At 58.4% G+C, this 27,573-nt stretch overlaps 1 protein-coding gene across 3 annotated transcripts; it reads right to left on the bottom strand.

Moving 5' to 3' along the window:
• Nucleotides 1-1,535: 1,535 nt before the first annotated feature.
• On the bottom strand, nt 1,536-27,205 carry GRINA (glutamate ionotropic receptor NMDA type subunit associated protein 1). Of its 3 annotated transcripts, none has more exons than XM_054017521.1 (7): nt 27,151-27,205; nt 13,218-13,583; nt 6,700-6,812; nt 6,345-6,545; nt 5,244-5,372; nt 4,367-4,510; nt 1,536-2,722 (listed from the first exon to the last, which is right to left on the bottom strand). In XM_054017521.1, the coding sequence occupies exons 2-7, from the start codon at nt 13,552-13,554 to the stop codon at nt 2,573-2,575; spliced, it is 1,074 nt and encodes a 357-aa protein (XP_053873496.1). In that variant the 5' UTR covers nt 13,555-13,583; nt 27,151-27,205; the 3' UTR covers nt 1,536-2,572. The 3 variants fall into 3 exon arrangements, with proteins under 3 accessions (XP_053873496.1, XP_053873495.1, XP_053873497.1); XM_054017520.1 differs by lacking the exon at nt 27,151-27,205 and adding an exon at nt 19,828-20,524; XM_054017522.1 differs by lacking the exon at nt 27,151-27,205 and adding an exon at nt 16,753-17,014.
• Nucleotides 27,206-27,573: the final 368 nt, after the last annotated feature.

Below are 27,573 nucleotides of genomic sequence, written 5' to 3'. Positions count from 1 at the left end.
ACACGAAAAGTAATTTTTCTGCTCTACTTCGCGCTGATTAGATCTCAACTAGAGTATCATGTTCAGTTCTGGGGGCCGCGTTTCAGGAAAGATGTGGACAAATTGGAGAAAGGCCAGAGAAGAGCAACAAAAATGATAAAAGGGCTAGAAACCATGAGCTATGAGGGAAGGTTGAAAACATTGGATTTGTTTAGTCTGGAAAAGAGAAGACTGAGGGGACATGAGGGAGAAAAATTGTTCTTGTTAAGGTTTAGGTTGGACATTAGGAAAAACTTCCTAACTGTCAGGGTAGTTAAACACTGGAATAAATTGCCTAGGGATGTTGTGGAATCTTCATCCTTGGAGATGTTTAAGAGGTTAGACAAACACCTGTCACACATGGTCTAGATAATAGTCCAGGCATGAGTGCAGGGAACTGGACTAGATGTCCTCTCGAGTCCCTACCAGTCCTACAGTTCTATGACTCGGGGTTTGGCATGTGCCTATCGCTACCTGTACAGAGCCAGCAGGGCCCGTGAGGCCTGGGAGGCAGCGTTTGTGCTGCCCGAGGCCATTGGTTTCAGGGACTGACCCACACCAGGCAGGGTCATGCTAAAGCGGGCAGTGGGGAGAGGCCTCATGACCCTGGATATTGTCTTGCCATGCCTAGGAGAGAGGGCAGCGAGGGGGAGCAGCAGCTGCAGGAAGGACGAGAGGAGCCCAACGCTTTGTACATTCTCACTTTATTAGGACATCCTGTTTATACAGCGAGTGCCGAGTGGCACTGGGCTCGGGGCACAAGGACAGCCAGGCAGCATGCAGCAGTGCAGGGACCCCACTTGAGTGCCATGCCCCAGAACCTCCTGCCCCTGGAGTCCAGGCAGCTCAGGAGTGCTCACGGCCCACCTGTGCTACCAGGAGACTGTATGTGTGGTTGGGGCCCAGGGGGCTGTTGGGACCCCTGCCCCTACAGGGCCCCAGGGTCTGTCAGGGCCTTCCCTTGCTCCAGAGGGCGGGAGGGGCTCTGGGATCGATCCCTCGGTGCTGGCCTCCACTGGCTGCATCACGTAGCACACCTGGGCCCAGACAGTGCAGAAGGCCCCCCCCCCACTAACCCCATGATACCCCCAGGTGTGGGGGGCAGGCACACGTGCTTGTTGCTCTGCTGAAGTCCTCTCCCCCGGCCCCGAGGGGGCCCGGAGCCCAAGGGCTAGTAACCCTGCTATAGAGCGAGAACCTCCTCAGCCAGACCCTTACTCCCTTCGGTGTCTAGCTACCAAGTGGGCTGGCACACAGGGCAGGAGAGGTTTGCACAGCTCCAGGAATGCAGCCCCCTGGCCCCAGGGATTGGTGTGGGGAGGGGATGGCGAAGCTGTCTCTGGGCTGCCCAGCAGGGGTCACCAGCACTGCTCCGCAGGCCCAGCCTCACCCAGGTCTCTCCTGGTGCCGCTTGCTTAGCCAGGCCTCTGGGCAGGCAGCGGCACAGACGCTGCTCCTGCCGGGGGCGCCCCAGGAGAGGGCTGGGATGGTGAAAGGAGAGTCTGGACAGGTGCCGGTCTCACAGCTAAACAGAGCTTTATTAACAGCAGCAGCCAGTCACATACAGAACAACAGGGACCCCGGGACCCAGCCTCCGGCCGCCCGGAGCAGGAGGGAGCTGGGCTGCATGGAAAGGGAAGGCAGGGCCGCGGCGCAGCCCACACCATGTGCTCGTGGGAGGGGAACTGGGCAGATCCCTGCGCTCACCCCCAGGCCAGCCACACACAGTGCCTTGGGAAGCAGTCTCAAGGGGGCTGCACACCTGGGCACTCCAGGGAGCGGCCTGCACTCAGCCCACCACCACCACCGGTTCAGGGTCTCAAACATCTTCATGACCAACTGTAGTGAAATCAGGCAGGTGCTGTCAGGCCTGGCAGGGGCTGCGCTTGGGAGGCACCGCCCAGCATGCCAGATCTCCAGGGCCAGGCGCTAATAGAGCCTGCCTTTGAACTCTCTCTGGTCGTCTCACTAAAGGCCTGATCTGCCTGCGTGGGGCCAGAGAGGGTTTCAATCCATTCACCACTGGGAGGCTGGGGACGCAGCTGGCTAGTGACAGCGGAGAGGAGCAGTGGCGGCCAAAGAGCTGCCCCTGGCTGCCAGGGAGCTGGGCACATCCGTGGAGGAGGAGGGGGGCTGCCAGAGGGCAGGAGCAGCATGCTTGGGACTCAACCAGGCAGCGACATTCCCTGAAGCAAGACAGCAGCTCCTGACATGGTGCAGAGCAAAGCGATGTATACACCCCCGCCCTGCCCCACACAGCACGGGCAGCCGAAGGATGGAGAGCGTCCCTCACCCCATGATGGCCCAGGACGGGTCCTTCCAAAACCATGAGCCCACTGCCGCTCAGCTGCCCCCCGCCCCACTGTCCTCCCTGAAGAGCTGGTGAGGGGACCATGGGTCAAAATAACTAGAACACGAGAACCAACAACGAGATGCCATGAAAACACCACACCAAATGGCTATGGGGCAGGGCTGGGGTGGGGGCAGTGACACGCAGTGAGGTGGGGCTGGCACAGGGGCAGGTTACCCTACTCTCCGCAGCAACGGGCGCGCACTAGTCCTTGGCCCGGCCAATGATGGCCAGGATGTAGAGGAAGATCTGGATAATATCCGTGTAGAGGTTGAGGGCGGCGAAGACGTACTCCTCCGGGCTCAGGGCCAACTGCTTGTTCCCCAGGAGCATTTGAGTGTCCACCGCCAAGAACTGCAAGAGAGGGGGAGGAGGGGTCACACAGGAGCAGGGTGTGAAGAAGTTCTTAATGTTTCCTCTGAATACTGGGTGGGTGCCTCAGTTTCCCCTATGCATTTCTTAAGTCTCCAGTGTGCATACATGGCTGACACTCTGTATCCTGGCAACAAATGGCCGGGGCCCTTCCCCCCTGCAAGGGAATAGCTAAAGGTGAACAAAGATCAGGTGACCTCCTGACCTGGGAAAGAGACAAAGGCCAGAAAGGAGGGGCTGGAGGGGGTTGCAGTTTGGAACTGGCTGGGGATGGGGAGTGAGGGAGATGGGGGTGTCTGGCTTGCTGGGCCCCAGAATGGCCCCGGCTGAGGGAGCCTGTTCTCTGGACCTACAAGCTCTGTTTTAGACGTGTTCCTGTTATCTAATAAACCTCTGTGTTACTGGCTGGCTGAGAGTCACGTCTGACTGTGAAGTGGGGGGTGCAGGACCCGCTGGCTTCCCCAGGACCCCACCTGGGCGGACTCGCTGTGGGAAGCGCACGGAGGGGCATATGCTGAGTGCTCCCAGGAGAGACCCAGGAGGTGAAGCCGTGTGAGCTTCTTGCCCTGTAGATGGTCTGCTCCATGGGAGAGGAGGCTCCCCAAAGTCCTGACTGGCTTTGTGGGGAGCAGCTCCAGAGCATCGCCCGGGGACTCCGTGACACAGGGTGCCAGACCTGGCACCAGGCCTGCTGCAGCAGCACGCTTTCAGCATGGACCATGCCCAGGTACCCAGCTCCAGGCCATGAGCTGAGGGGGAGAATGCAGCCCCCCATCCTGCACATCACAACGCTGCGCATGGCATGGCAGGAGGGATGGTCTGTGCCAGGCTGTGCCTCTTTCCCCCCTGCACCCGGGGGTGCTCTGGAAGTGCTGCCAGGATGGAGGGGCATGGACAGTGCCATGCCCAGGGGCAGAGCACTGGGAGTTGGGTGATCCAAGGGGAGGGCTGTCCCCGACCATCACTGACACCGCCCTGCCAAGCCCTCCCTCCCTGAGCCCCTCCCACTCTAGATACGGGCGCGGATCCCAGTGCCGGCTCAGACAGGGCTCTCTGGCTTGTGAGCGAGAGCTCGGACTTGGCCACTGCTGCTGGTGGGTGGAACAGGGGCGTTTATCCAGGCGTGATGCCGGGTCCCACAGCTGCCACTGGGACCTGGTGTTCATGCCCCCACCCCGGGCAGGGGGAGCCGGGTTCCAGCTGGGACTAGGCAGGAGCAGGAACAAACTCCCAGGTGGTGCCACGCTGAGGGTCTGAAGCTACCACCAGTTCTAGAGCTGTCCCCACCGCACAGCTCCAGGCCTACCCTCCAGCAACGCGCTCCCCCAGGGGCCCAGGGACACGGTGGCCATAGCGGACCAGCAGCCGGAGAGGGTAGATTTTAAGGCCCGAGGGGCGCAGCGCCCGTGACCCTGCGGGTTTGGTTTCTCAGCCCTGGTGAGGCAGCCACATCCCCATGGGGAAGGGTTCATCAGGCAGAGCTGTCCCCTTTGAGGCCCTGGCGAGCCCCTAGGCCGAGCGCCCTGGCTCCTGCCCACTCAGCTCCAGCCCAGGCCTTCCCCACGCTGGGCAGGGATCTGCAGGAGACAGTGTGGTGGCGCTGTCCCCACCCCGGCAGATACTCACGCAGGTGAAGAGCAGGGCTCCCAGCGAGGCATACACGATGTCCATGATGCGGTTCCGGATGAAGATACACAGGATGGAGAAGAGGATCAGCACCACCAGGCAGACGATCAGCACGCCCCGGCAGGAGGTGAAGTCATACTTGGTCTGCAGGAGAGGACGACAGGCCATTGGGGCATCACACGCGGGGTCTCCAGCCCCGGCCTGGCCCCAGCACTGCTCCGCCTGCTGGAGGAGCTGAAAAGAGCCCAGCTTTGGGCCCAGGTCTTTCTGCTTTCCAGGCAGTTCCCCCGGGAGCCCAGACACGGGCCGGCTATTGCAGTGCCCACTGCCCAGCCCCAGGCACGGCTACGGCACAGCTGGGTCCGAGGGCGAATTCCCCAAGAACCAGCACAGGCAGCTCACAGGCTGCACCTGGATTCTGCCAGAGCCCCATGGCCAGCTCCCAGGACGCTGCCGTTCCCACTAAGCACGAGCCACACCCAATGCAGCCTGAGCAGGTGGAGACGTCAGCGGGCGGATGCTGCCCCTGCCCAAGGACTCCGGAGCACCAACCCCTAGCAGCATGAAGGCCTGACGGTGCCAGGGAAGCTACTGCAGCAGGGACCAACTCCCAATGGCAGGTGTCTGGCTAAGGCTCAGACAGGAGCTGCGCAGTGACCCAAGGTGCCAGGGCCCCAGGCAGAGAGCTAGCCATGTCCCCAGGAGGGGGCAGCCTGGGGCTTCTGGCTCCCCACTCTCACAGCTGGAGAAGGCAGATGCCAGCCAGCCAACCCCTCATTCCCCAGATAGCTACAGGGCTTCTAATGAAGGGATCCCGCTGGGTGGCCCAGCAGCCAGCTCCCAGCCCAGCCTGGGGATCGAGCCCAGCCCCCCTCACCTGCAGGGAGAAGAGGACAACGGTGAAGCAGACGATGGCCGTGATGCCCACGGCCATGATGACGGCGTCCGTTTGATAGAAGCTGGCGATCATCCCCACCATGTAGGAGAGGCTGAGAGTCAGGATGGACTGGAGAGAGGGAACATGCGTTAGAGGGGGCTGGGCAGGCTGAGCAGAGCCAGGGCTGGGCAGGCACCCGGGTGAGGGGCGCCCCAGGTTGCTAGGGCAGTGGCCTGGACACCACCGTCCAGCCCCGAGCTGCAAACCCTTAGCACCACAACAGCCTCATTCCCCTGGGGACCCTTTTGCAGCACACACCAGGGAGCCCCAAGCTGGAAACTACAACCCCACGAGGGGCCGGGCCTGGAGAGTGCCCAGCTGGGGAGAACAGGGAATGAACGGTTTACAGCCTTCGCCGGAGGGAACGGCCACCTGCTAAAAGCGTAGCACACGGCCATCAGCCTGACAGGCTGGGCAGCGAGAAGGGGTCTCCACCCCCTGCCCCAATGTAGCCAGCTCACGCCCAGCCAAAGGGACAAGAAAGGACAACTAGCCCCAAGTGTAATGAAATCTGTCACCCCAGATCCACCAGGGACTGTGGCCATGGGGCGGTTATTGGCTCTGTGCTCAGGACCTAGGGGGCTGCGCTTGGGGTCAGTGCTGACTCAAGAGAGCGCCTCCTATGGGACTCTGCCCAGAGCCAGCAACACAGCGCCTCCTAGTGCCTCCCTGGGCTCAACACCCTCTGCATCGCCTGTCACAGCTCAGCACGCCTGGAAGGAGGCGCGAGACCATGGGGTGAGGGGTACAAACACCCTGCATAAGCGGCTGGGTCGGGCGAACTCCCTGGAGCGCTCAGCACACAGCAGCGCTGAGCCTGGGCATGCCGCGCAGGGAGGGGAGTCAGATGGGGATGCGGTCAGTTCTCACACCTCTCCCCAGGGCTGGGGCAGCATAGGGAACAGCACGGTGGGTGGGAAGAGCAACTCCAGCCTGCCCCAGAGCAGAGGGCCCCTCCCAGCCCCAGACTGTCACCCCAAGCAAGGGGATTTCAGCGGTGGGACTGCGAGAGCCGTGCTGGGCCCGCAAGCTGGAGCTCACCAGGGCGATCAGGTTCCAGGGGTACTTGCGGCGGAACTCCCCACAGCAACTCAGCACGATCAGCGAGATGAAGAAGATGGCGTAGGAGACATAGTACATCCAGACATTTCGCCTCACAAAGCCCTTCATGCCCTTCACAAAGGTGAAGATGGCCACGAAGGCCAAGGTCACGCTCAGCTGGAGGGTCAGCACCAGGAACACCTGGAGGAGCACATGACATGGGTGAGGACAGGTCCCCTCCCCCACCGTGGGGACGCTTCCCCTACCCCCATGCAAAGAGGGGGCCTCTCCCACCTGCTCAAGTGGGGGATCACAGGCCCTTGGCCCCTGCCCCAGTGCACTGGGAGCTCCTCACCTTGCGGATGAAGGCCTGGCGGATGCTCTTGTCGTCCCAGTGGGTGATGGGGAAGTCCTGGTTGTCGTAGTACGAGGGCGGCCCGTCCTCATGGTAGTTACTGTGCAGCGGAGCTGGAGAAAGGGGGAGTAAGGCAGAAGCTGGTGCACAGCCCTCCACCCACCCCAGCCAGGAGCAGCCCAGTGCCCAGGAAGAACTAAGCTCCAGGGGAGTGGGCCCCGGACCAGATGGGTGCTGGGCTCTACTGCACAGACTGCAGCACCTTGTTCCACATCTCCAGCCCCAACCCCGGGGAGATCACCGCCTGGCTATGCCCCCAGAGCAGCAGCTCACCAACCCTGGTGGCCACGGTGCCAGGTCTCCAGGGCACACGGGCAGGGCTCATTCAGTCTTGCGGTGCCAGTGCCACACAGGGAAAGAAGAAAGGCAGGAGAGAGGGGTCAGGCAGGGCTGGGTGCGGTGGGCAGAGCTGCCTAGGAGCACGGCCATGCCAGCACTCGGACATCCCCCCTGCCTGGACTCTGCCACGGCCCACCTGAGGGCACCCATGTGGGGAGGCAGGAGTCTACGCCCTGCGCCTCTCAGAGGGCTGGAGGAAGCCTGGGGCTGCCCCCCATGCCCAGCCCATCTCCCCTGCCAGCAGGGGGGTGAGGAAAAGCAGCCATAGGTGCAGCTCAGCTGCCTGCAATTCCTCCCTGTGGCTAAGAGGTGTCAGTGCAGGGAGCTCGGCGTTTCCTCCAGAGTGGGATGCCTGCCAGACCCCACCATGCCCCCCTCCCTGATGCTGGAGGGCCAGCAGGAAACAGGGTCCTGGCTCATGGCTAGGCCTCACCTGCCCCAGGGAGGGGAGACTGCAGGAGTCTCCTCTTCTCTCCCTGGGGTGCAAGAGGGCTGCAAGCAAGGGACTTCCCCTTCTTCTCCAGAGGAAGCAGCTGCTGCTGCCCCCAGGGCAGAGAAACCCTCATGGCTGCAGCAGCAGCAGGAGGGAGTTGGCAGGCAGAGAGCACTGAGCCCCAGCGATTCCGGTGACCTTGCCAAGCCACACCGATTCAGTCCCCAAATCCCACCGCTCGCTCAGACCCCTGGGCCCTGTGCAGGATGGAGGGGCCCAGAGAGCTTCTCAGACTGGGAGTATTACCACTGCCCCACCATGCCAAACTATGTGAAAACTCACAGAAGGACGGTGAAGAAATTTGGCAGCATGTGACCTCCAGAAGGAGAAAGAGGAGTGTCCATGTACCAGCAATGCAGATACAGGTGAGCAACCATTTTCATGTTCTCTCCACAGGTACTAATGCAGAGAGTGAACTAGAGGATACATCTGAGGGAAGGGAGCAGAAGGAGACTCCACCGATTGGAAGGCATGAGATGCACTGTCCTAGGGATGGGGGTGTGACATTGTGCAGTCTATAGGGTTTTATAAAAACTTGATAATAAGTCAATATAATGTAACTGAGATAGTTTTAGAGAAAATACGGTAATAAGTGAATGTAACGTAACTGGGATATGCTTCATGCAAAAGGTCTCTTGTAAGGTATCATTACAAATCTTATAATCTACTGAGTATGATCATCTGATTTGTATAAATGTACCACTCTTGTATCTAAATCTAGAAATATAAAATGTAACTCTGAGGGCCTATTGTAATTGTGTAAAGTGTGGACCATTAATGATGGTTTGGAATCTTGATGACTCCCATTGTCTGCAGATGGGTGTGTTTTACCTGTGAGTCTTCCTGTATGTGTGTGTGCTGGCAAGTGAGTAATGAAGTCTTGCAGTGACATGTGATCATGTCACCTGAACTGGAATCCATCTTTAACCTGGTGCTTTTCCAGTGAGGGGGGGTGGAAACCCAGAGGGACAAAGAGTTCCCGCCTTATGCAAAAGATATATAAAGGGGGGAAGAGAACAGAGAGGGAGAGGAGCCATCATGAAGAATCCCCTAGCTATCACCTGAGCTGCAACAAGAGCTGTACCAGGGGAAAGAATTGTGCCCAGGCCTGAAGGTGTCCAGTCTGGGGAAAAAAAAAAAAAACCTTACTGAAGCATCTCTGAGGGTGAGATTATCTGTATTCAGTTTGATTAGACATATATTTGCGCATTTTATTTTATTTTGCTTGGTGACTTACTTTGTTCTGTCTGTTACTACTTTGAACCACTTAAATCCTACTGTCTGTATTTAATAAAATCACTTTTTATTTAGTAATTTACTCAGAGTATGTATTAATACCTGAGGGAGCAAACAGCTGTGCATATCTCTCTATCAGTGTTATAGAGGGCGAACAATTTATGGGTTTGACCTGCATAAGCTTTATACAGGGTAAAACGGATTTATCTGGGTTTAGATCCCATTGGGAGTTGGGCATCTGAGTGCTAAAGACAAGCACACTTCTGTGAGCTGTTTTCAGGTAAACCTGCAGCTTTGGGACAAGTGATTCAGACCCTGGGTCTTGGTTGGAGCAGACAGGAGTGGCTGGCTCAGCAAGACAGGGTGCTGGAGTCCTGAGCTGGCAGGGAAAACAGAAGCAGGGGTAGTCTTTGCACATCGGGTGGCAGCTCCCAAGGGGGTTTCTGTGATCCAACCCGTCACAGGGGGTTCCACGACCACCGCTCCCAAGAGAAGGAGGCGGGTGGTGGTGGTTGGGGATTCCCTCCTCAGGGGAACTGAGTCATCTATCTGCCGTCCCGATCGGGAAAACCGAGAGGTCTGTTGCTTGCCAGGAGCTAGGATTCACGATGTGACGGAGAGACTGCCGAGACTCATCAAGCCCTCGGATCGCTACCCCTTCCTGCTTCTCCACGTGGGCACCAATGATACTGCCAGGAATGACCCTGAGCAGATCACTGCAGACTACGTGGCTCTGGGAAGAAGGATAAAGGAGTTTGAGGCGCAAGTGGTGTTCTCGTCCATCCACCCTGTGGAAGGAAAAGGCCTGGGTAGAGACAGTCGAATCGTGGAAGCCAATGAATAGCTACGCAGGTGGTGTCGGAGAGAAGGCTTTGGATTCTTTGACCGTGGAATGGTGTTCCGAGAAGGAGGAGTGCTAGGCAGAGATGGGCTCCACCTAACGAAGAGAGGGAAGAGTATCTTCGCAAGCAGGGTGGCTAACCTAGCGAGGAGGGCTTTAAACTAGGTTCACGGGGAGAAGGAGACCAAAGCCTTGAGGTAAGTGGGGAAGTGGGATACCGAGAGGAAGCACGAGCAGGAAAGCGCAAGAGGACTCCTGCCTCATACTGAGAAAGCAGGACAAACAGTGAGTTATCTTAAGCACTTATACACAAATGCAAGACGCCTGGAAAACAAGCAGGGAGAACTGGAAGTCCTGGCACAGTCAAGGAATTATGATGTGATTGGAATAACAGAGACTTGGTGGGATAACTCACATGACTGGAGTACTGTCATGGATGGATATAAACTGTTCAGGAAGGACAGGCATAGCAGAAAAGGTGGAGGAGTTGCATTGTATATAAGAGAGGAGTATGACTGCTCAGAGTTCTGGTATGAAACTGCAGAAAAACCTGAGTCTCTCTGGATTAAGTTTAGAAGTGTGAGCAACAAGGGTGATGTCGTGGTGGGAGTCTACTATAGACCACCAGACCAGGGGGATGAGGTGGACGAGGCTCTCTTCTGGCAACTAATAGAAGTTACTAGATCGCAGGCCCTGGTTCTCATGGGAGACTTTAATCACCTTGATATCTGCTGGGAGAGCAATACAGCGGTGTACAGACAGTCCAGGAAGTTTTTGGAAAGTGTAGGGGACAATTTCCTGGTGCAAGTGCTGGAGGAACCAACTAGGGGCAGAGCTCTTCTTGACCTGCTGCTTACAAACAGGGAAGAATTAGTAGGGGAAGCAAAAGTGGATGGGAACCTGGGAGGCAGTGACCACGAGATGGTCAAGTTCAGGATCCTGACACAAGGAAGAAAGGAGAGCAGCAGAATACGGACCCTGGACTTCAGCAAAGCAGACTTTGACTCCCTCAGGGAACTGATGGGCAGGATCCCCTGGGAGAATAACATGAGGGGCAAAGGAGTCCAGGAGAGCTGGCTGTATTTTAAAGAATCCTTACTGAGGTTGCAGGAACAAACCCATCCTGATGTGTAGAAAGAATAGTAAATATGGCAGGCGACCAGCTTGGCTTAACGGTGAAATCCTTGCTGATCTTAAACACAAAAAAGAAGCTTACATGAAGTGGAAGACTGGACAAATGACCAGGGAGAAGTACAAAAATTTTGCTCAGGCATGCAGGAGTGAAATCAGGAAGGCCAAATCACACTTGGAGTTGCAGCTAGCAAGAGATGTTAAGAGTAACAAGAAGGGTTTCTTCAGGTATGTTAGCAAGAAGAAGGCGGTCAAGGAAAGTGTGGGCCCCTTCCTGAATGAGTGAGGCAACCTAGCGACAGAGGATGTAGAAAAAGCTAATGTACTCAATGCTTTTTTTGCCTCTGTCTTCACGAATAAGGTCAGCTCCCAGACTGCTGCACTGGGCAGCACAATATGGGGAGAAGGTGACCAGCCCTCTGTTGAGAAAGAAGTGGTTCGGGACTATTTAGAAAAGCTGGACGAGTACAAGTCCATGGGGCCGGATGCGCTGCATCCAAGGCTGCTAAAGGAGATGGCGGATGTGATTGCAGAGCTATTGGCCATTATCTTTGAAAACTCATGGCGAGTTTTCAGGGGAGGTCCTGGATGACTTGAAAAAGGCTAATGTAGTGCCCATCTCTAAAAAAAAGGGAAGGAGGAGGATCCAGGGAACTACAAGCCAGTCAGCCTCACCTCAGCCCCTGGAAAAATCATGGAGCAGGTCCTCAAGGAATCAATTCTGAGGCACTTAGAGGAGAGTAAAGTGATCAGGAACAGTCAGCATGGATTCACCAAGGGCAAGTCATGCCTGACTAACCTAATTGCCTTCTATGACAAGATAACTGCTCTGTGGATGAGGGGAAAGCAGTGGACGTGTTATTCCTTGACTTTAGCAAATCGTTTGATATGGTCTCCCACAGTATTCTTGCCGGCAAGTTAAAGAAGTATAGGCTGGATGAATGGACTATAAGGTGGACAGAAAGCGGGCTAGATCGTCGGGCTCAACAGGTAGCGATCAATGGCTCCACGCCGAGTTGGCGGCCGGTATCAAGCGGATATCAATATCTTCATTAATGATCTGGAGGATGGCGTGGACTGCGCCCTTAGCAAGTTTCCAGATGACTCTAAACTGGGAGGACTGGTAGATATGCTGGAGGGTAGGGATAAGATACAGAGGGACCTAGACAAATTAGAGGATTGGGTCAAAAGAAATCTGATGAGGTTCAACAAGGACAAGTGCAGAGTCCTGCACTTAGGACGGAAGAATCCCATGCACTGCTACAGACTAGGGACCGAGTGGCTAGGCAGCAGTTCTGCAGAAGAGGACCTAGGGGTTACAGTGGACGAGAAGCTGGATATGAGTCATCAGTGTGCCCTTGTTGCCAAGAAGTCTAATGGCATTTTGGGCTGTATAAGTAGGGGCACTGCCAGCAGACCGAGGGACTTGATCATTCCCCTCTATTCGACATTGGTGAGGCCTCATCTGGAGTACTGTGTCCAGTTTTGGGCCCCACACGACAAGAAGGATGTGGAGAAATTGGAAAGAGTCCAGCAGAGGGCAACAAAAATGATTAGGGGGCTAGAACACATGACTTATGAGGAGAGGCTGAGGGAACTGGGATTGTTTAGTCTGCAGATGAGAAGAATGAGGGGGGATTTGATAGCTGCTGTCAACTACCTGAAAGGGGGTTCCCAAAGAGGATGGAGCTCAGCTATTCTCGGTAGTAGCAGATGATAGAACAAGGAGTAATGGTCTCAAGTTGCAGTAGGGGAGGTTTAGGTTGGATATTAGGAAAAACTTTTTCACTAGGAGGGTGGTGAAGCACTGGAATGGGTTCCCTAGGGAGGTGGTGGAATCTCCTTCCTTAGAGGTTTTTACGGTCAGGCTTGACAAAGCCCTGGCTGGGATAATTTAGTTGGGGGTTGGTCCTGCTTTGAGCAGGGGGTTGGACTAGATACCTCCTGAGGTCCCTTCCAACCCTGATATTCTAGGATTCTATGTCCAGAGCCGGCCACATAACCCAGACCCCCTCACTTGGCCCCCCCAGGGATGGGGCTGGCTCTGCATCTTTCACCCCATTTCCTGGCAGCTCACCCCATCCTTGAGTCCCAGCTGCAAAATGGACACAGGTACTATCTCTAGGGCCACAGCAGGTGCAGAGCAGATGTGGGGGGAGAGGGGAGCAGAGCTGGGAGCCCCAGGAGGAGTCTCTGACCTGCTGCCATGCAGAGCTCCCAGAGCACCACTAGCTGCAGCAGACTTTGGGGAGGGGCCTCCAGCTGGACCGGCAGCACCTGCTGTGACTCCAGGCGGGCAGAACACAGCCTGGCTGCTGGGAGGGTTAGACTCTCGCTCAGCTCTAGAAGGGGATGGGGCAACTCCCCCAGGCACGCCCTCCCCACTGCCCCCACGGGGTTTGGAGCAATGTCACTTACAGCCTTGGTCCTCTGAGACTATGGGCTGTGGCTGGGCATATGGCGGCTGCATATACGGCCCTGATGGATACGGCCCCTGAGGATACGCGCCTGCTGGTGGATACGGCCCCTGAGCATACGGGGCCGGTGGGTACGGCCCAGGCCCTTGAGGGTACGGGCCCTGCGGAAAGCCCGGCTGGTTGTAAGGTCCTGGCTGGAACTGGGGCTGTGGATAGGGTGCTGCTGGGTAGGGGGGCTGTGCGTAGGCTGGCGGGGCAGGAGGCTGCTGCCCAGGGAAGGCAGGGCTTGGAGCGGGGAAGCCATCGCCCGACACCAGGAAGCTCTTCTCGTGGGACATGTTCCCAGGCGCTCACTGCCGCTTCAGTGCTGAGGAGAAAACACACGGAGGGGGCGTTAGAGGCCTAGCTCCTGAGTCCCCCCCACTGCCAGCCAGTCACAGCCCGAGGAGACCCCCAAAGCTCAGCATCCCAGGCACCCCCTGGACCCATCCTTTCCAGAGCCGACAGGACTGGATGCCCCTCCCCCCACCCATCGCCCCATGCCCGCCTGCCCCACGGCTGCCTCCACCCCACCCCCCATCACCACAAGCTCCCTCCCCGCCTGCAGCTGCTTCCACCCTCCACCCACCTCCATCACCCCATGGCCCCACCCCCACAGCTGCCTCCCCAGCCCACCCCCAATGTCCCCCCCCCACAGCTGCCTCCCCCTCCAATCACCCCATGCCCCCCCACGGCTGCCTCCCCGCCCCCCCCAGCCTCACTCAGGGGGCCCACGTCACCCGCCCGTGAGGTGGGCCCTGCTGGCAGCAGTCTCTGCTAGGGAGCAGGCTGACCCAGTTCCTGCGGCTCCGTCGCCACGGTAACCAGGGCCTAGCGCCAGCTTTCCCTCCCAAGCTCAGGCTTGATCGGGCCAGGCCGGAGACGGGTGTGGGGCAGCGGCAGGGCCAGCGTCTGCCCTACGGAGCCTGGGGGGGCTGGGGTGACTCCCCTAGAGCCCAGCCCAGCCCCAGCCCCCGTTCCCAACTGGAGCCCCACTGCTCAGCTCTGCCTCCGGGCCTGCCCTGGCACCCAGCCACTCCGACTCCCGCTCCGCTGCCCAGGCTCCAGACCTGCTTCTGAGGCCCCCTTGCTCCCACCCGGGCCCAGCCCTGGCACCTGCCAGCTCGGAGGGAAAGGGGGCGCCTGGCGGGGGGCACAGGGATCTGGGGAGGGCCTTTTGTTCAGCTGCCACGCGCTGAATGAGCTCTGCCCAGCTCCATGCTCCTGGCAGCCCCCTTCCCTCCTGGCTGCAGAGCGTCCCCCGAGGGCACACAGAGGGAACAGCAGCCGGGACTGGGCAGGGGAGGCCAGGTGCTGGAGCCGGGCTGGCCGTACAGCGGAGCCCCCAGCGAGGAGCAGGATCGAGCTGCTGACGCCTGGCAGGCCAAGTGGAAGGCCCTACTGGGCCAGCTCTGGCTGTCAGGGGGCTGCCTTGGGGCTAGGATGACCAGATCGTGTGAAAAATCAGGATAGGGTGGGAGGGGATAAACAGGCACCTATAGAAGACAAAGCCCTGAAATATCACAACTGCCACTATAAAATCAGGACATCTGGTCATGCTACTCGGGGTGCCCTGTGACTGCACGGGTGGCAGGTGCCTGCACTGCCCAGAAGGTCCGTCTAACAGCCCGCAGGACAGCGGGGCTCGGGGGGGTTTCAGAGACCCAGTGGAACTCAAGGTGCGTCTACACAGCCGGTTTCCAAGCGCTAGCCCAAGCCCGGCTGGGGCTGGGAGGCTGCTGCATGGGCTGCCGAGGCACCTTGGGCAGCCACAGCTCAGGATGGGCAGGAAGGGCCCCAGGTAGAGACACGCTCCGCGAGGAAGCCCCAAGCACTCAGCACACACCAGGACACGCTCTTTGGGCTAGCCCTGGCCAGAGACCCCAGCCTAGGCAGGGCGGCTGACCACCCTCCCCAGGTTAGGGCTGGGCCCAGCCCGCTGCAGGAAAGCTCCTTCAGCCCTCCCCAGCAGCTGGGCCTGCTCTGGCTTGTTAGTTTGACTTCAGAGGATGAGTCCCAGAGCGTGAGTGTGGGAGCTCACAGCCCCCCGCCAGAGGGGCAGGGGTGCTGCCTCATTAAACAGAGAGCGACCCCCATGCCCAGCCTGGAGCTGTTACTCAGGCCTTCCTCCCTCCCTCAACAGCTGACAGCGACCCTGCCTGTTTTTCAGTCACCTAGCGAATCTCCCCTGGCTTTTCCAGGGAGACAGGGCCCCCATTCACCCCCCCACAGGGACCCCTCCACCCACCCTCCCACAGAACTTCCTCTCTGCCCAGATCCCTCCCCCCCACAGGGACCCCCAGGCTCCTCCCGCCCCCACAGAACTTCCCCTCTGCCCAGATCCCTCCCCCCCACAGGGACCCCTCCACCCACCCTCCCACAGAACTTCCCCTCTGCCCAGATCCCTCCCCCCTACAGGGACCCCCAGGCTCCTCCCGCCCCCACAGAACTTCCCCTCTGCCCAGATCCCTCCCCCCAGGCCCCGCCCACACCCCATCCCAGGGACCCCGCCGCCGCAGGGTTCCCCCCCCTGCCCCTCCCCAGGCCGCTCTGCCTACCACACAGAAGCAAAGACGGACAAGCCCATTTTTCTCCTTTCCAGTAGTGGTGACTACAGCTCAGTGCTGGCTGCACAGTGTGCTGGGGCGAGCTACAGCCGAGGCGCCCATGGGGTTAAGGGCAAGGGTAGGTGCAGACTACTCCTTTTTACACAGCATTATATCAGCGTTCCTATGTCCCCTGTTTGTAGGGTGACCAGACAGCAAATGTGAAAAATCGGGACAGGGGTGAGGGGCAATAGGAGCCTATATAAGAAAAGACCCAAAAACCGGGACTGTCTGTATAAAATCAGGACATCTGGTCACCCTGCCTGTTCGGGTTTCATGCATGCTCCTGCCATGACAGGTTGGCACGCAGTGAAACAGAAGGGGTGCCACCATCCCAGCAAGCCTGGGAGCTAAAGTCAAAGTACACCCCACCCAGAACACCAGTGGCCAGCACCATCTCCCAGGCTCCCTCTCTGCCTGTGCCGCACAGGGCTGGCCACAGAGCGCTTGCCTGCCAGCCCCTGGACACGGACCAGGTCTCCTGGCTGGAGCTGCTATGCCAGGAGCAAGAGGGACCTGGTGTTGCCCAGCCCCCGCAGGGCAACGCCTCTTCTTGTAAACACCAGGGCTCATTTATCAGGCAGCAGTAGGAGCTGGGAAATCCCATCTAATTCCCAGCATCAGCTGGCCCCGCTCACGTGACATGGTGTTGGGCTGGGTCTGGCATTGCAGGGCCAGTGCTGTTCCCTGCCCTGGGTTCAGTCCAACTTTCTCCTGCAAGTAATTTACAAACACAGCTGCACCTTGGGCCAGAAGGGCTGAAACCCCACAGCGCAGCATCCACCATGGCACCGCCCAGGGGATTTAACACCTTCAGTGAAACCCAGCCAGCGTCAGCCACGCAGCCTAGGCACCCAGAGCTCCCAGCCGCCCAGCATAGCCCCCGCATACCGCACACCGCTCCCCAGGGCACAGCAGCTCCCAGGAATATCCCCGTCACAGAGCGTGGGGGAGTCAAGGCCCTGCACTCCTCTTCCTGGGATTCACCATGACTCTCAGCCAGCCAGTAAAACAGAAGGTTTATTAGATGACAGGAACACAGTCCCAAGCAGAGCGTGTAGGTACAGCCAGAACCCCTCAATCAAGTCCTTCTGGGGGTTTAGGGAGCTTAGAGCCCAGCTTGGGGTTTCCTGCGTTGCACCACCCAGCCCAAACTGAAACCAAACCAAAACTCCTCCAGCAGCTCTCTCCCCTCCCCTCTGCTCCTCCTCTCCTTTGTTCAGTCTCCCGGGCAGAAGGTGTCAAGTATCAGAGGGGTAGCCCTGTTAGTCTGAATCTGTAAAAAGCAACAGAGGGTCCTGTGGCACTTTTAAGACTAACAGAAGTATTGGGAGCATAAGCTTTCGTGGATAAGAACCTCACTTCTTCAAGGTGTTATTTCTCCCAACCCCCCTCCTGGCTCAGGTTACAGCTCAGGTAGCTTCCTGCAAGGGAAGTGCCCCATCCCCATGCAACTTCCCTGCAACATTCCCAGGTCAAATCTGCCCGCTCCCTGCTCCGTCACCCCCCCACACACACACCGGAGTGGGTGCTTCCTTCGGTCCTGGCGAGATACGCAAGCCCCCATTTATCCGTAGGTGCAGTACAGCTTCCCATCGGGCAATACTCCTCCTTGGGCTGGGGCCACCCTTACGAGAGGGAAGGGGGTGTGACGAAGTGGGAATATTTGGTAATATTTTTAGGAGGTCTGTTTGTGCCTCAGTTTCCCCCAGATGCTGCATTGTTGCCCACTGTTTGCTCTCCAGGCAGGCTGAGACACACAGGTGGGTGGTGCCCAGATTTCCAGACCCTAACCCCATATCAACAGAACAGCTGAGAAGACAATGGCAAAGCCAGTTGCCTGGACATTGACACCTAGCAACCAAGGACCCAGAGGGATGTGGACTTTCCTGCCTCTCCTTGGGGAGACTTAACAGCCTTGCCCCAGCCCGAGATCCATGGGGGTAAGTGCTGGCTGCTGGAAGGAGCCAGGGCTCTCACCTAGTGACCAAGGTGGTCAGACGGACAGCCAGTGCTGGAACCACGGGGGTCACTAGGCTCGGCTGGGCTCTGGGTCGACCAGACCAGACAATGCTCTAGGCTCCCCTCAGGCCGGCCTGTGCCGCGTGCGAGGCACAGAACCAGCTCTTTCACAACACGGCATGCGCATCAGTGCCCACACAGGGCCAGGCACATGGGCCCCTCTGAGGGAGGAGCCTCCCTCAGGGTCTGGCTCAGTGGGGTGAGCAGAGCGGAGCGAGGGGCTGCAGGCCCAGAGGCCCAGTCCAAGGAGGCGGTGTGGCCATGTAGCTACCCCAAGGCAGAGCGAGACCCCACGGGGATCAGGCCCACTGAAGGGTTTGCCCTAGAACTGTTTCAAAGCTGGGACCAGGCATCGCTCCTGTGAGTCCGGGACCGGGGGCCTATTTGTCTTCAGTCTCTCCACTCAGACTCACCCTGACCAATCCCACTGCTGAGCGGGTGTCTGGAGACCTCGATTCCCCCCTTTGTGGGCCCTGCACTAGCGGCACCTTCCAGGCAGAGCCTAGTTCAACGTGCAGCAGGAGTCAGATGGCAAGGGCAGCCGCCCCAGATCTAGTCTAATGCGGTTACATACAGGGCTGGTGTTTCCCTACAGCGAGTCCTGCTGGTCACAGGACTCTGACCAAGTCACAAGGATCCAGAGGCGGACGAGGAGCAGAGCTCTAGGGAACAGGGAGATGAGAGACCAGGGCCGTTCAGTAAGAGGTGGGACCCCCAGCACCATCACTGTGGGGTCAGAGGGACAAACTAAGGGGCCAGAGAAGGCCCCCAGGCTAGTCACCCCACCGCATAACATGACAGTGGGGCACTCAATGAGCTCAGAGCTCTGTCCCTGGTGACCTAGAGAGCCGCAGCCTCCCTCACTCAGAAGAGCTGGAGGAGAGGCCCACCAATGGCTAGTAGCCACGCTGGTCAGGGACACAGCCCCTGTGCTAGGGGTCCCCAACTGCCAGAACTGGGGACCGGATGACAGGGTGGATCACTCCATGATTGCCCTGTTCTAGCCATGCGCTGATGCTCTGGCCCTGGCCGTAGACAGGATATAGATGTCCCGGAGTCCCTGCCCCCCCCCCCCCCCCCCCCCCCCCCAGCTTTGGGACACCACAAGGCCAGTTTGCTATTTGCAGCTGACTGTGGGGACAGCAGTGGGTTTCGCAGGGATCAGGAGGAGGCAGGGTTCCCGGCATGGCGCCATAAGGCACATGCTGGGCACTCTGCTACAGCTAAACGAATGACAGGGTTCTAGGCACATTAGCACCTTGCAGGCGACCGTAACAGACTGCGCTGTGGCCCTGAGCTACCTAACGCCGGCCTGTCCTGTGCAGGTGGATGGCCAAGGACCAATCACAGCAGCAGCTGCAATGCATGAGCAGCACTGCACTGCAATGTTCCAGGAGCTCTCGGCCCTCATGCTTCGGGGTACAAACTGCTCACCAGCTTGAGAGGCGTGGGGCGGGCCAGAGGATCCGCCCCCTGGCTAGGACATCAGCAGGCAGAGATTTACAGCCCATCCAAGGCACTTTGAGCACCTTCCACCCCCACCCCCCAACCACACACACAGTTATGAGCATTCTCCTGCCAGACCCGGGACCCCAGACTAACTAGGAGATCTGATACCAGACAGCCGACGCAGGCAATTCCAGATATGATGGGCCACCTCCTCCCTCTGACCCATTGACAGGCTCCCTGGCACCAGGAATCTAAGCATTATTCAGCCAGCGAGAATGCAGAGACTGGCATGGAGGAGGACAGGGGGCGGCTGAGTTGAAAATCTCCAAGCACGCCGGTGGAAGGGAAGGGGAGGGACAAGACCCCAAAACAACCCAGGACAGAAACAAGGCCTCCTGACCTAAGTCACTTGCCCCATGCCTTGTCCCCACAGGGCACATGAGGTCTCAGTCCAAACCAGATGCCCTCCCCAGCACGGGCGTCTCAGATACATACGGCCCTGGGTGGCGTCGGTTTAGGGCGTCAGTGCCTGCCAATGCCGTAGCAAGCAGAGTCTGTGCGCAGGCCTGGTGGTCCCGGAGCTGTGCGGAGAGGAAGGCCCAGATCAGGCCGTTATCTTCTCAGCCACCGGAGCAGAGCGGAGGGGGTGGGGGGGTCTCCTCCCCAGAGCAGAGCCCAATTCCCGAGCGGGGCGGCGGCACAGCCTGCTGAGTCACTGGCAGAAATGCCAGGCAGAGTCCACAGCGCAGCAGTTTCCTTCTCAGCGGCCTCCAGCCCTGCCTGGAAGATACCCTTCTCCCAGCTGCAATAAATAAACACGCTCCATCCAGGGGGCGGGAGAGAAACCCTGTCAGGCAGCGACAGCGAGCGGCAGCAGGTCTAACACAGCTGCTCTCCGCCAAACGAGCCCCCTCGAGCGCCCCACCTCACGCGCAGCCTCCTCGCTCTAATCCTGCTGGGTCCTTCGCTATCTTAATCCCACGCCTGTGACATCAGCCACACACAGCCAGGCCCCCGCAGGAGCGAGCTGGACAAAGCTGCAGCCATCACAACTCCGAGTCCGAGACGCACACCAAAACCTCCCCCCTTCTCCTAGCGTCAGCAGCCAAGCGCACCTCCCCAGCCGCAGAGACAGCGCTACGGGACGATCCCAGGCAGCACTGCCCGGGGGCCCTGAGGAGCCCCAGCGCATTGCTGGCAGTCACACCCATTGCTGCTGTGCTGCCTGCCCAGGGTGCAGACAGGAGAGCGTCACACACTGCAGCAGAGGGCTGGAAACAGGCAGGAGAGAGGAGTGCAGCGCAGGTACCTATGGCCACCGCCACAAAGCCGCCCAGGAAGCACTGAAGCCTGGAGAGCTACAAACAAGTAAGGCTGGAAGAAAATCACGGCCTGCAATTTTGTTGTGGAAACTGCAACTGTTAACACCATAACTTTCTACAGCTTGTGGCCCCCTGCACCAGGTCACACCAGATCTGGCCCAGCCACCCTCCGTCACGTCAGCCTTCGAGAGCCAAGCAGGACACAGGGCGTCTCCGCTGTACTGCTGCCCTGCCGTGAACCGCAACTTTAACAAACTGCAACTGCACATTTGGAACCAAGGAATCGCAACGTTCCAACAGCCTGAACCACCCAAGACCCGCAGGAATACCAGCTCCCAGCACCTGGGCGTGGCACGCCGAGGAACCTCTCCTTTGATTGCTCAGCTCCAAGAAAAGCACCTTGCTCGATTTGCAGCCCAAAGGCTGCTGGCATGGGCTAGTACCCGAAGCAGGAACCCAAACAGAAGTGAAGGGGCTGGCAGTCCCTGCTTGGCTGGACCAGAGCACCAGGAAACCAGCAGCACAAGGAGGAGGCTGTGGGGTGACAGCAGGGCCTGGGAGTGCCTTGGATACAAAGGGGGGTTGCAGGTAGCGAGAGGTGGTGTAATCCCATCACAGGACAGGAGGAGGGGCTGTCACCACCATGGGGGATACTAAGTCCCCACAGCACCATTTCCCAGGCCAAAGGGGTGGAGTATTTCCCGGCCAGGCTTTGCGGCAAGTGCCAATAAGCAGCTTTGCTCTAACTCTCTGTAATTCCACCACACAGCCTATTTACGGCATCCGAAATCCTAATCCTGTCACCTCAGCGAGGCACTGCGAGTCCTGGGGGCACTGAACCCCTATGGGCATCCTGAGGGGGCTCCCCATCCCCAGGGTCAGCCCTCCTGGGTGACTTGGATCAGTCTCACCCAGTGACTCCTGCAGCCAGCCCCTAATCCTGGGCTGAGCTAGAACAGAGAGCTTGGAAAGATCCAGTCTGGGTTTACAGACTCCATGTGGGGGCCCCAGGGGAGCAGCTCCAATGGCTAATCACCACTGCCAACATCTGCCCCTTGGGGTCTCGGTTCAGCTCCCAGCCCTGGAGCGTCTGCTAGACAGAGGCGCTGCCGTCTGCTACATGCCCCTCACTAGCCTGGTGCCTTGCCCATTCCACGCAGCTCTGTGGCCAGAGGGGAACACGGATCTAGGCTGAGCTCCTGGGTAACAAGCTGGAGAACTGCCCCAGAGCAGCTCAGAGCTTTGAAAGCAGTGCGCCAATCTCCAGAGTCAGGCAGACTGCACTGGGTGAGGGGTTATTCCCAACCACAGAGGGTGGGAACCATTGTCCTGTAGCAGCTGATGCCTTGGCCCCTCCCCTGCCGTTGAATGGTTCAGGGGCTGACTCTGGCCCGCCCCAGCAGGGCATGGCCCAGGGTGAGGAGAGCACGCTGAGGGCAGAAGAGCACCTTGGGCAGCACATGCCAATGCTGAGCAGGAGACCCATCTTGTGCAGATAGCTCAGAGTCAGAGAGGATCTAGTGCAGGGTGGATTGGATTTAAATCACTCGGCAGGAAGACTCAGTTCAGTCATGGATTTCTACATAAAAGTGCATTCTTGTTGGTGGCGATAACCTTCATACACGTTCTTCACAACTCAGAGATAGAGGAGAACGAAACTGGGTCTCTTTTACGGTCTGCTGCCAGCCTAGGTTTTCCCTTCTAGTGAGAGAATGGTATGGTAGATCTCAAATCAATGAAGGCTACACTCAGAAAGACCTCAAGACTTCTGGAATATGCTGCACAAACAGTTGCACTTCTGTTTCTACTGCCTGTCCCTCCCTTCTCATATTTATCTCCAGACTTCTCCTTGTCCAGATCTATTCTGCCCCAACAATCTTCTAGTCATTGAACTTTTTGAGACTTTGCACTTTTAGAGAGAGGTAAGGGATTGACTCTGTGTACACAAATTTGCAGAGGGACCATAGGGTTGAGGTCAGTTATTTCTCACCTCTCTATATTATTTATTTATTTTAAAACATTTTTGCTGTTAACAAGCATGTTACCTCTGGAGAAACAAATCCACAGTTTGAGAACTGCAAAACTAAGCATCTCTGATGGTGTCTTCTAGACTGAGCACTGAGTCCCATTGGGTAGATCGAAAGATTAACCTAAAGAATCTATACAGAAGCCCCTGGAACCCCACAAGATTGAGTCTCTAATCCATGAACTATTGGAACTCCTTTACAAAACTGTTCTTAAACATGACGTGACTATATTGTCTCATGCTGTAGAATTAGAATGTATAATCCCTATTCCATGAGGAGATATCTTTGAGCTATAACCTATCTATCTTTAGATAGGTTTTTCCCCTCAAAAAGCATTTTATCAACAATTTTTTTTTTAAAATCAGATTTTTATCCACCCTGGCCTAGCGGCCAGAGCACTGGGCTGGGACCTGATGCAGCTCCCGGCTCAGCTGGACTCTGCCAGCCTCTGGGGCTCAGTCACATGGTGCTAACGCCTCCCTGCCTCGCAGGGGTGAGGGACAATCCCACACCTGAGGGTGCTGCTCAGATCCCGCAGGGAGGGAGCACGAAGGAAGGCAGGCAGTCCTCGGAAGCAAGAGTTCCTGCCCTGGCCACCTCTGTGCAGCCACCTGGCTCCATCTCCCCAGCCCACACTCTGCACTACTTGTTCGGTCATTAGGCTCACATCCCCTCACAGCACGCAGTCCCCTGGGTCTCTCTGCAGCTCAGTCCTGGGCTCCAGTTCTCAGGGCTGAATCGGCACCAGAGAAACTCCAGGCACAGCCAGGGAGCAGGTGCACGGGGGAGCAGGTGAGCTTAGATGCCAACAGAGCCTCTGCACTGGACTGCAGCAAAGTGAGAAATGCTTGAAGCATGGCGGGTGCCTTGTTGCTGCTGTGACAGAAGCAGCTTGTCAGAGCCCCAGGAAATACTCTGCAGAGCAGGGACTGAGATGCCAAGTGTGACCTCTGCCAGGACCTGCACCAAACAGCCTGAATGCAAACCCTAGCGAGCCACAGGCAGCGAGAATGCCTCAAGGGGGCTGGAAAACCAGGCACCAGGACGAAAAACTGCAGCAAGAGAATCTGTGCACACAAAACCCAGCTTCTGGTCAGCGTCTCAGTGCAGTCCCCTTCAGAGCCCACAGCAGCGAGCGCCAGCCCTGATGCCCAGTGCAGTTTGGGAACAGAACTGGCAACCAGTGAAGGGGACTAGCAGCTAGACGGAGTCCAGAGCCCAGAACAACTTGCTAGGTCTAATCATAGTAACAGCCACACTGGGTCAGAGCAAAGGCCCATCAAGCCCAGTGTCCTCTCTGCCGACAGTGGCCAGTGCCAGGTAACCATCAAGTGATCCATCCCCTGTCGCCCATTCCAGCTTCTGGCAAACAGAGGCCAGGGACACCATCCCTGCCCAGCCTGGCTAATAGCCATTGATGGACCTATCCCCTGTGAACTTCTCTAGCTCTTTTTTGAACCCTGTTATGGTCTTGGCCTTCACAACATCCTCTGGCAAAGAGTTCCACAGACTGACCGTGCTTTGTGTGAAAAAATGCTTCCTTTTGTTTTAAACCTGCTGCCTATTGATTTCATTTGGTGACCCCTAGTTCTTGTGTTATGAGAAGGGTGTCATGGAGTGTGGGGGGGACACAAGGCCCTGCACCCCCAGCTTCCTGAGATTCACCATGACTCTCAGCCAGCCAGTAAAGCAGAAGGTTTATTTAGATGACAGGAACACAGTCCAAGACAGGTCTTACAGGCACAGACAACAGGACCCCCTCAGTTAGCTCCATCTTGGGGTCCCAGGGGCACCACAGCCCCGTTGTGGGGTCAGAGCCCTGTCCGGGCTCCCTCCATTACCAGCCAACTCCTAAAAACTCCAACTCCCTCCAGTGTCTCTCACGTTACATGCTCAGGAATCCTCCCTCAAGGCCAGTCTCCCATCCCCCAATGCAGACCGTCCCAGCCAAACTCCCCACTTCAGCATTCAAAGACCACAGTAAGAACAGTCCCAGTTCTTCACAAAGGGGAAAATAACATTTCATATTTACTTTCTCCACATCAGTCATGATTTCATAGATCTCAATCATATCCCCACTGTGCAGCCTGGAAAAAAGACAACTAAGTCCCAGTCTTTAATCTTTCCTCATATGGAGGCCGTTCCATACCCCTACTCATTTTTGTTCCCCTTTTCTGAACCTTTTCCCATTCCAGTATATCTTTTTTGAGATGGGGCGACCACAGCTGCACACAGGATTCAAGATGTGGGCGTACCATGGATTTATATAGAGGCAATAGGATATTTTCTGTCTTATTATCGCTCCCTTTCCTAATGATGCCCAATGTTCTCTTCGCGTAGCAGCCCTGGTCAGCATCACCCCAGCGCTTTCTGCACCAGTTCCAGGAGAAAGCCTGGGCTTCGGGGCTTCAGAGCGGAGCTCAGTCAAGCAGAACCTGGGTGCAGCTGAGCTCCACACTGCCAGGCTGGCTGCACTGACGGGCTAAAGAAGTTACCTGCCCACATATGATGAGCAGAGAGAGGCCCCCCCAAAGCTATTTTCACCTGCCTACGACCCCCCTGGCCGAGTGCACAGGGGGGCGGCTGCCTGCAAAGCACTGGCTTTCGGCCCATGCCCAAAAGGAGCACTGGCAAGTCAGGCTGGAATCCTGGCCCAGGGCAGTGTATCCTACATCTCAGTACGCGGAGTTCAGGAGACTCCTGCTGCCCACTTGCACTTGCCTTTCCACTCTCCTGCTGGGGCCCTGCTCTCCCGGACTGCTGACCAGTGCCCGCTCTCCTTGCCGCGCTGGCTGCACAGGAAAATGGACAAGGCCTGAGCACACCCCCGAGGGCGGACAGTTCCCCAACCCCCCAAAGCAGGGTGGCCGGCCGTCACTCACCGGCCCAGGGCCAGCAGCTCCACACAGCAGGCAGACGTTGGCTCCAGCTTTAACACCAATATCTGGAGGGGAAACATTGGAGCTGCTGCCCACTTGGTCTGTGCCTCTACCAAAACAAACCCTTCTCTAGCTGCACTGCCCAGGCAGGGAGCCCAGGGCTCTCCATGCCCTCAGCCAGCCCAGCGTCCTCCCCTTTAGCTTCACCCGCTTCTCTCCTGAGGCCTCTCTGAGTGGCCCATGCTGATAGGATCCTGCCCTCGCTGCCAGACTGTAATGAAGAGGAATCGAATCAGCTTTTATCGCTCCGCTGAGAGCCGATGGCCCCGGGCACAGAACATCTGAGGCTCCTTGTGTGTGTCCGTGTGCACAAGTGCTCGTGGCGTTCACCTTGCCTGCAAAAGGGCTGAGCAGCTACAACTCCACTACAGCCGGCCAGCAAGAGGGGCGTGCGGCCAGCAGCAGCTACCCTGCTCCGACACCATCAACGAGTCCTACAGGGGACGTTAAACGCCATAGCAAGCAGCCAGTGCCCTCCCCCTGCCGCATCAGAGGGGCTCCTGGCACTGCCCACAGGCATTGCCACAGCCCACAAGAAGGCTGACTACAAGCAAACTGCTTCCTCTCCAAAATGAACTCTGGAGTCAAACAGGGCCTCTCACGCACACAGCTGACCTGCTGCCGGCACCGACCGACTTACTTACCCTTTCCCTGGTTCACACAGGCCCACGTGAATACATGCGACACCCAGCACAGGCCTGGGAGCCGCCCCTCGCCACTGCCCCCCTTAACACGCAAGTGCTGCCCAGGGAGCCTGCAGGGCCCGGTGCGCCAGGCTCTGGGTGAAATGGAGAAGCTGGGGCCCAGGACGGGGCAGGGGCAGCTGGCCCCCTTCATGGGGCCTCCCAGAGGGCACTGAGAGATGGCAGCATTGCCCATGTAGGCTCCTCGGGGCAGGGACTGGGCGACACAAACTCAGGGCTGCGCCAAACACAACAGCCCTCACACGCTAGTAACACACAAACACCCCCCCCCCCCACCCAGGACCCTCACTGGGCCATGCACTCAGGGCACCAGCACCCCACAGACACCCCTACTTCATCACAGCCCCCCCCCCATGCCCCCACCTGGAGACCAGCACAGCTGCCCACTGCCGCTGCCCAGCCTAGGGTGACCAGGTGTCCCGATTTTGTAGGGACAGTCCCGATTTGTGGGTCTTTTTCTTGGATAGGCTCCTATTACCCCCCACCCCTGTCCCAATTTTTCACACATACTGTCTGGTCACCGTACCCCAGCCCCACACCTGCAGCCAGCCCGCAGGGCACCCCCCCAGCACAGAGCGCCCCCCCACAGGGCACCCCCAGCACAGAGCACCCCCACAGGGCACCCCCAGCACAGAGCACCCAGCCCCCACCACACCCACTCCCCAGAGCACCCAGCCCCCACCCCCAGCACAGAGCGCCCCCCCCCACAGGGCACCCCCAGCACAGAGCACCCAGCCCCCCCCACACCCACTCCCCACACACACACACACACACACACACCCCCATGCCCCCAGCCCCGCCCAGCCCAGCCCAGCCCGACACTCACCGCGCAGGGCCCGCAACGGCTGCGGTTGCGGCGGGGGCGGGGATAAGGGGAGGGGGCGGGGCCTAACCGCTTCGTCGCGCCCATGGCCACGCCCCGTCGGGCCGCCGGAAGCGTCGCGCTGCCCCCCCGAGGCGCGAGGGGCAGGGGGAGGGGCAGGCCCGTGCCGGGGGGGGGCTGTACCCGGGGGGGACGGGGTTGTCCTCGGGGGGGCCGATATTTGGGGGCGGGGGCAGGGTTAGTACCCGGGAGCTGTACCCCGGGGGGGGCAGGGGATGATACCTGGGGGCAGGGGCTGTACCCGGGGGCTGTACCCCGGGGGGGGCAGGGGATGATACCTGGGGGCAGGGGCTGTACCCAGGGGGGTGATACCTGGGGGCAGGGGCTGTACCCGGGGGCTGTACCCCGGGGGGGGCAGGGGATGAT

The sequence above is a fragment of the Malaclemys terrapin genome, chromosome 2 (genome assembly GCF_027887155.1).
Source record: "Malaclemys terrapin pileata isolate rMalTer1 chromosome 2, rMalTer1.hap1, whole genome shotgun sequence".
NCBI classification, from domain to species: Eukaryota; Metazoa; Chordata; order Testudines; family Emydidae; genus Malaclemys; species Malaclemys terrapin.
The sequence above is the reverse complement of the archived record's forward strand: the minus strand, read 5'-3'. Positions and strand labels throughout refer to the sequence as shown.

What these genes read in the sequence shown, in the direction of transcription:
- GRINA (XM_054017521.1), bottom strand. Translation starts at nt 13,554, where the DNA reads ATGTCCCACGAGAAGAGCTTCCTGGTGTCGGGCGATGGCTTCCCCGCT. An exon ending in CCTGGAACCTGATCGCCCTG is followed by an intron (nt 5,373 to 6,344) that starts GTGAGCTCCAGC and finishes CCCTCTCTCCAG; the next exon opens with TCCATCCTGACTCTCAGCCT. An exon ending in TTGTCCTCTTCTCCCTGCAG is followed by an intron (nt 4,511 to 5,243) that starts GTGAGGGGGGCT and finishes CCTCTCCTGCAG; the next exon opens with ACCAAGTATGACTTCACCTC.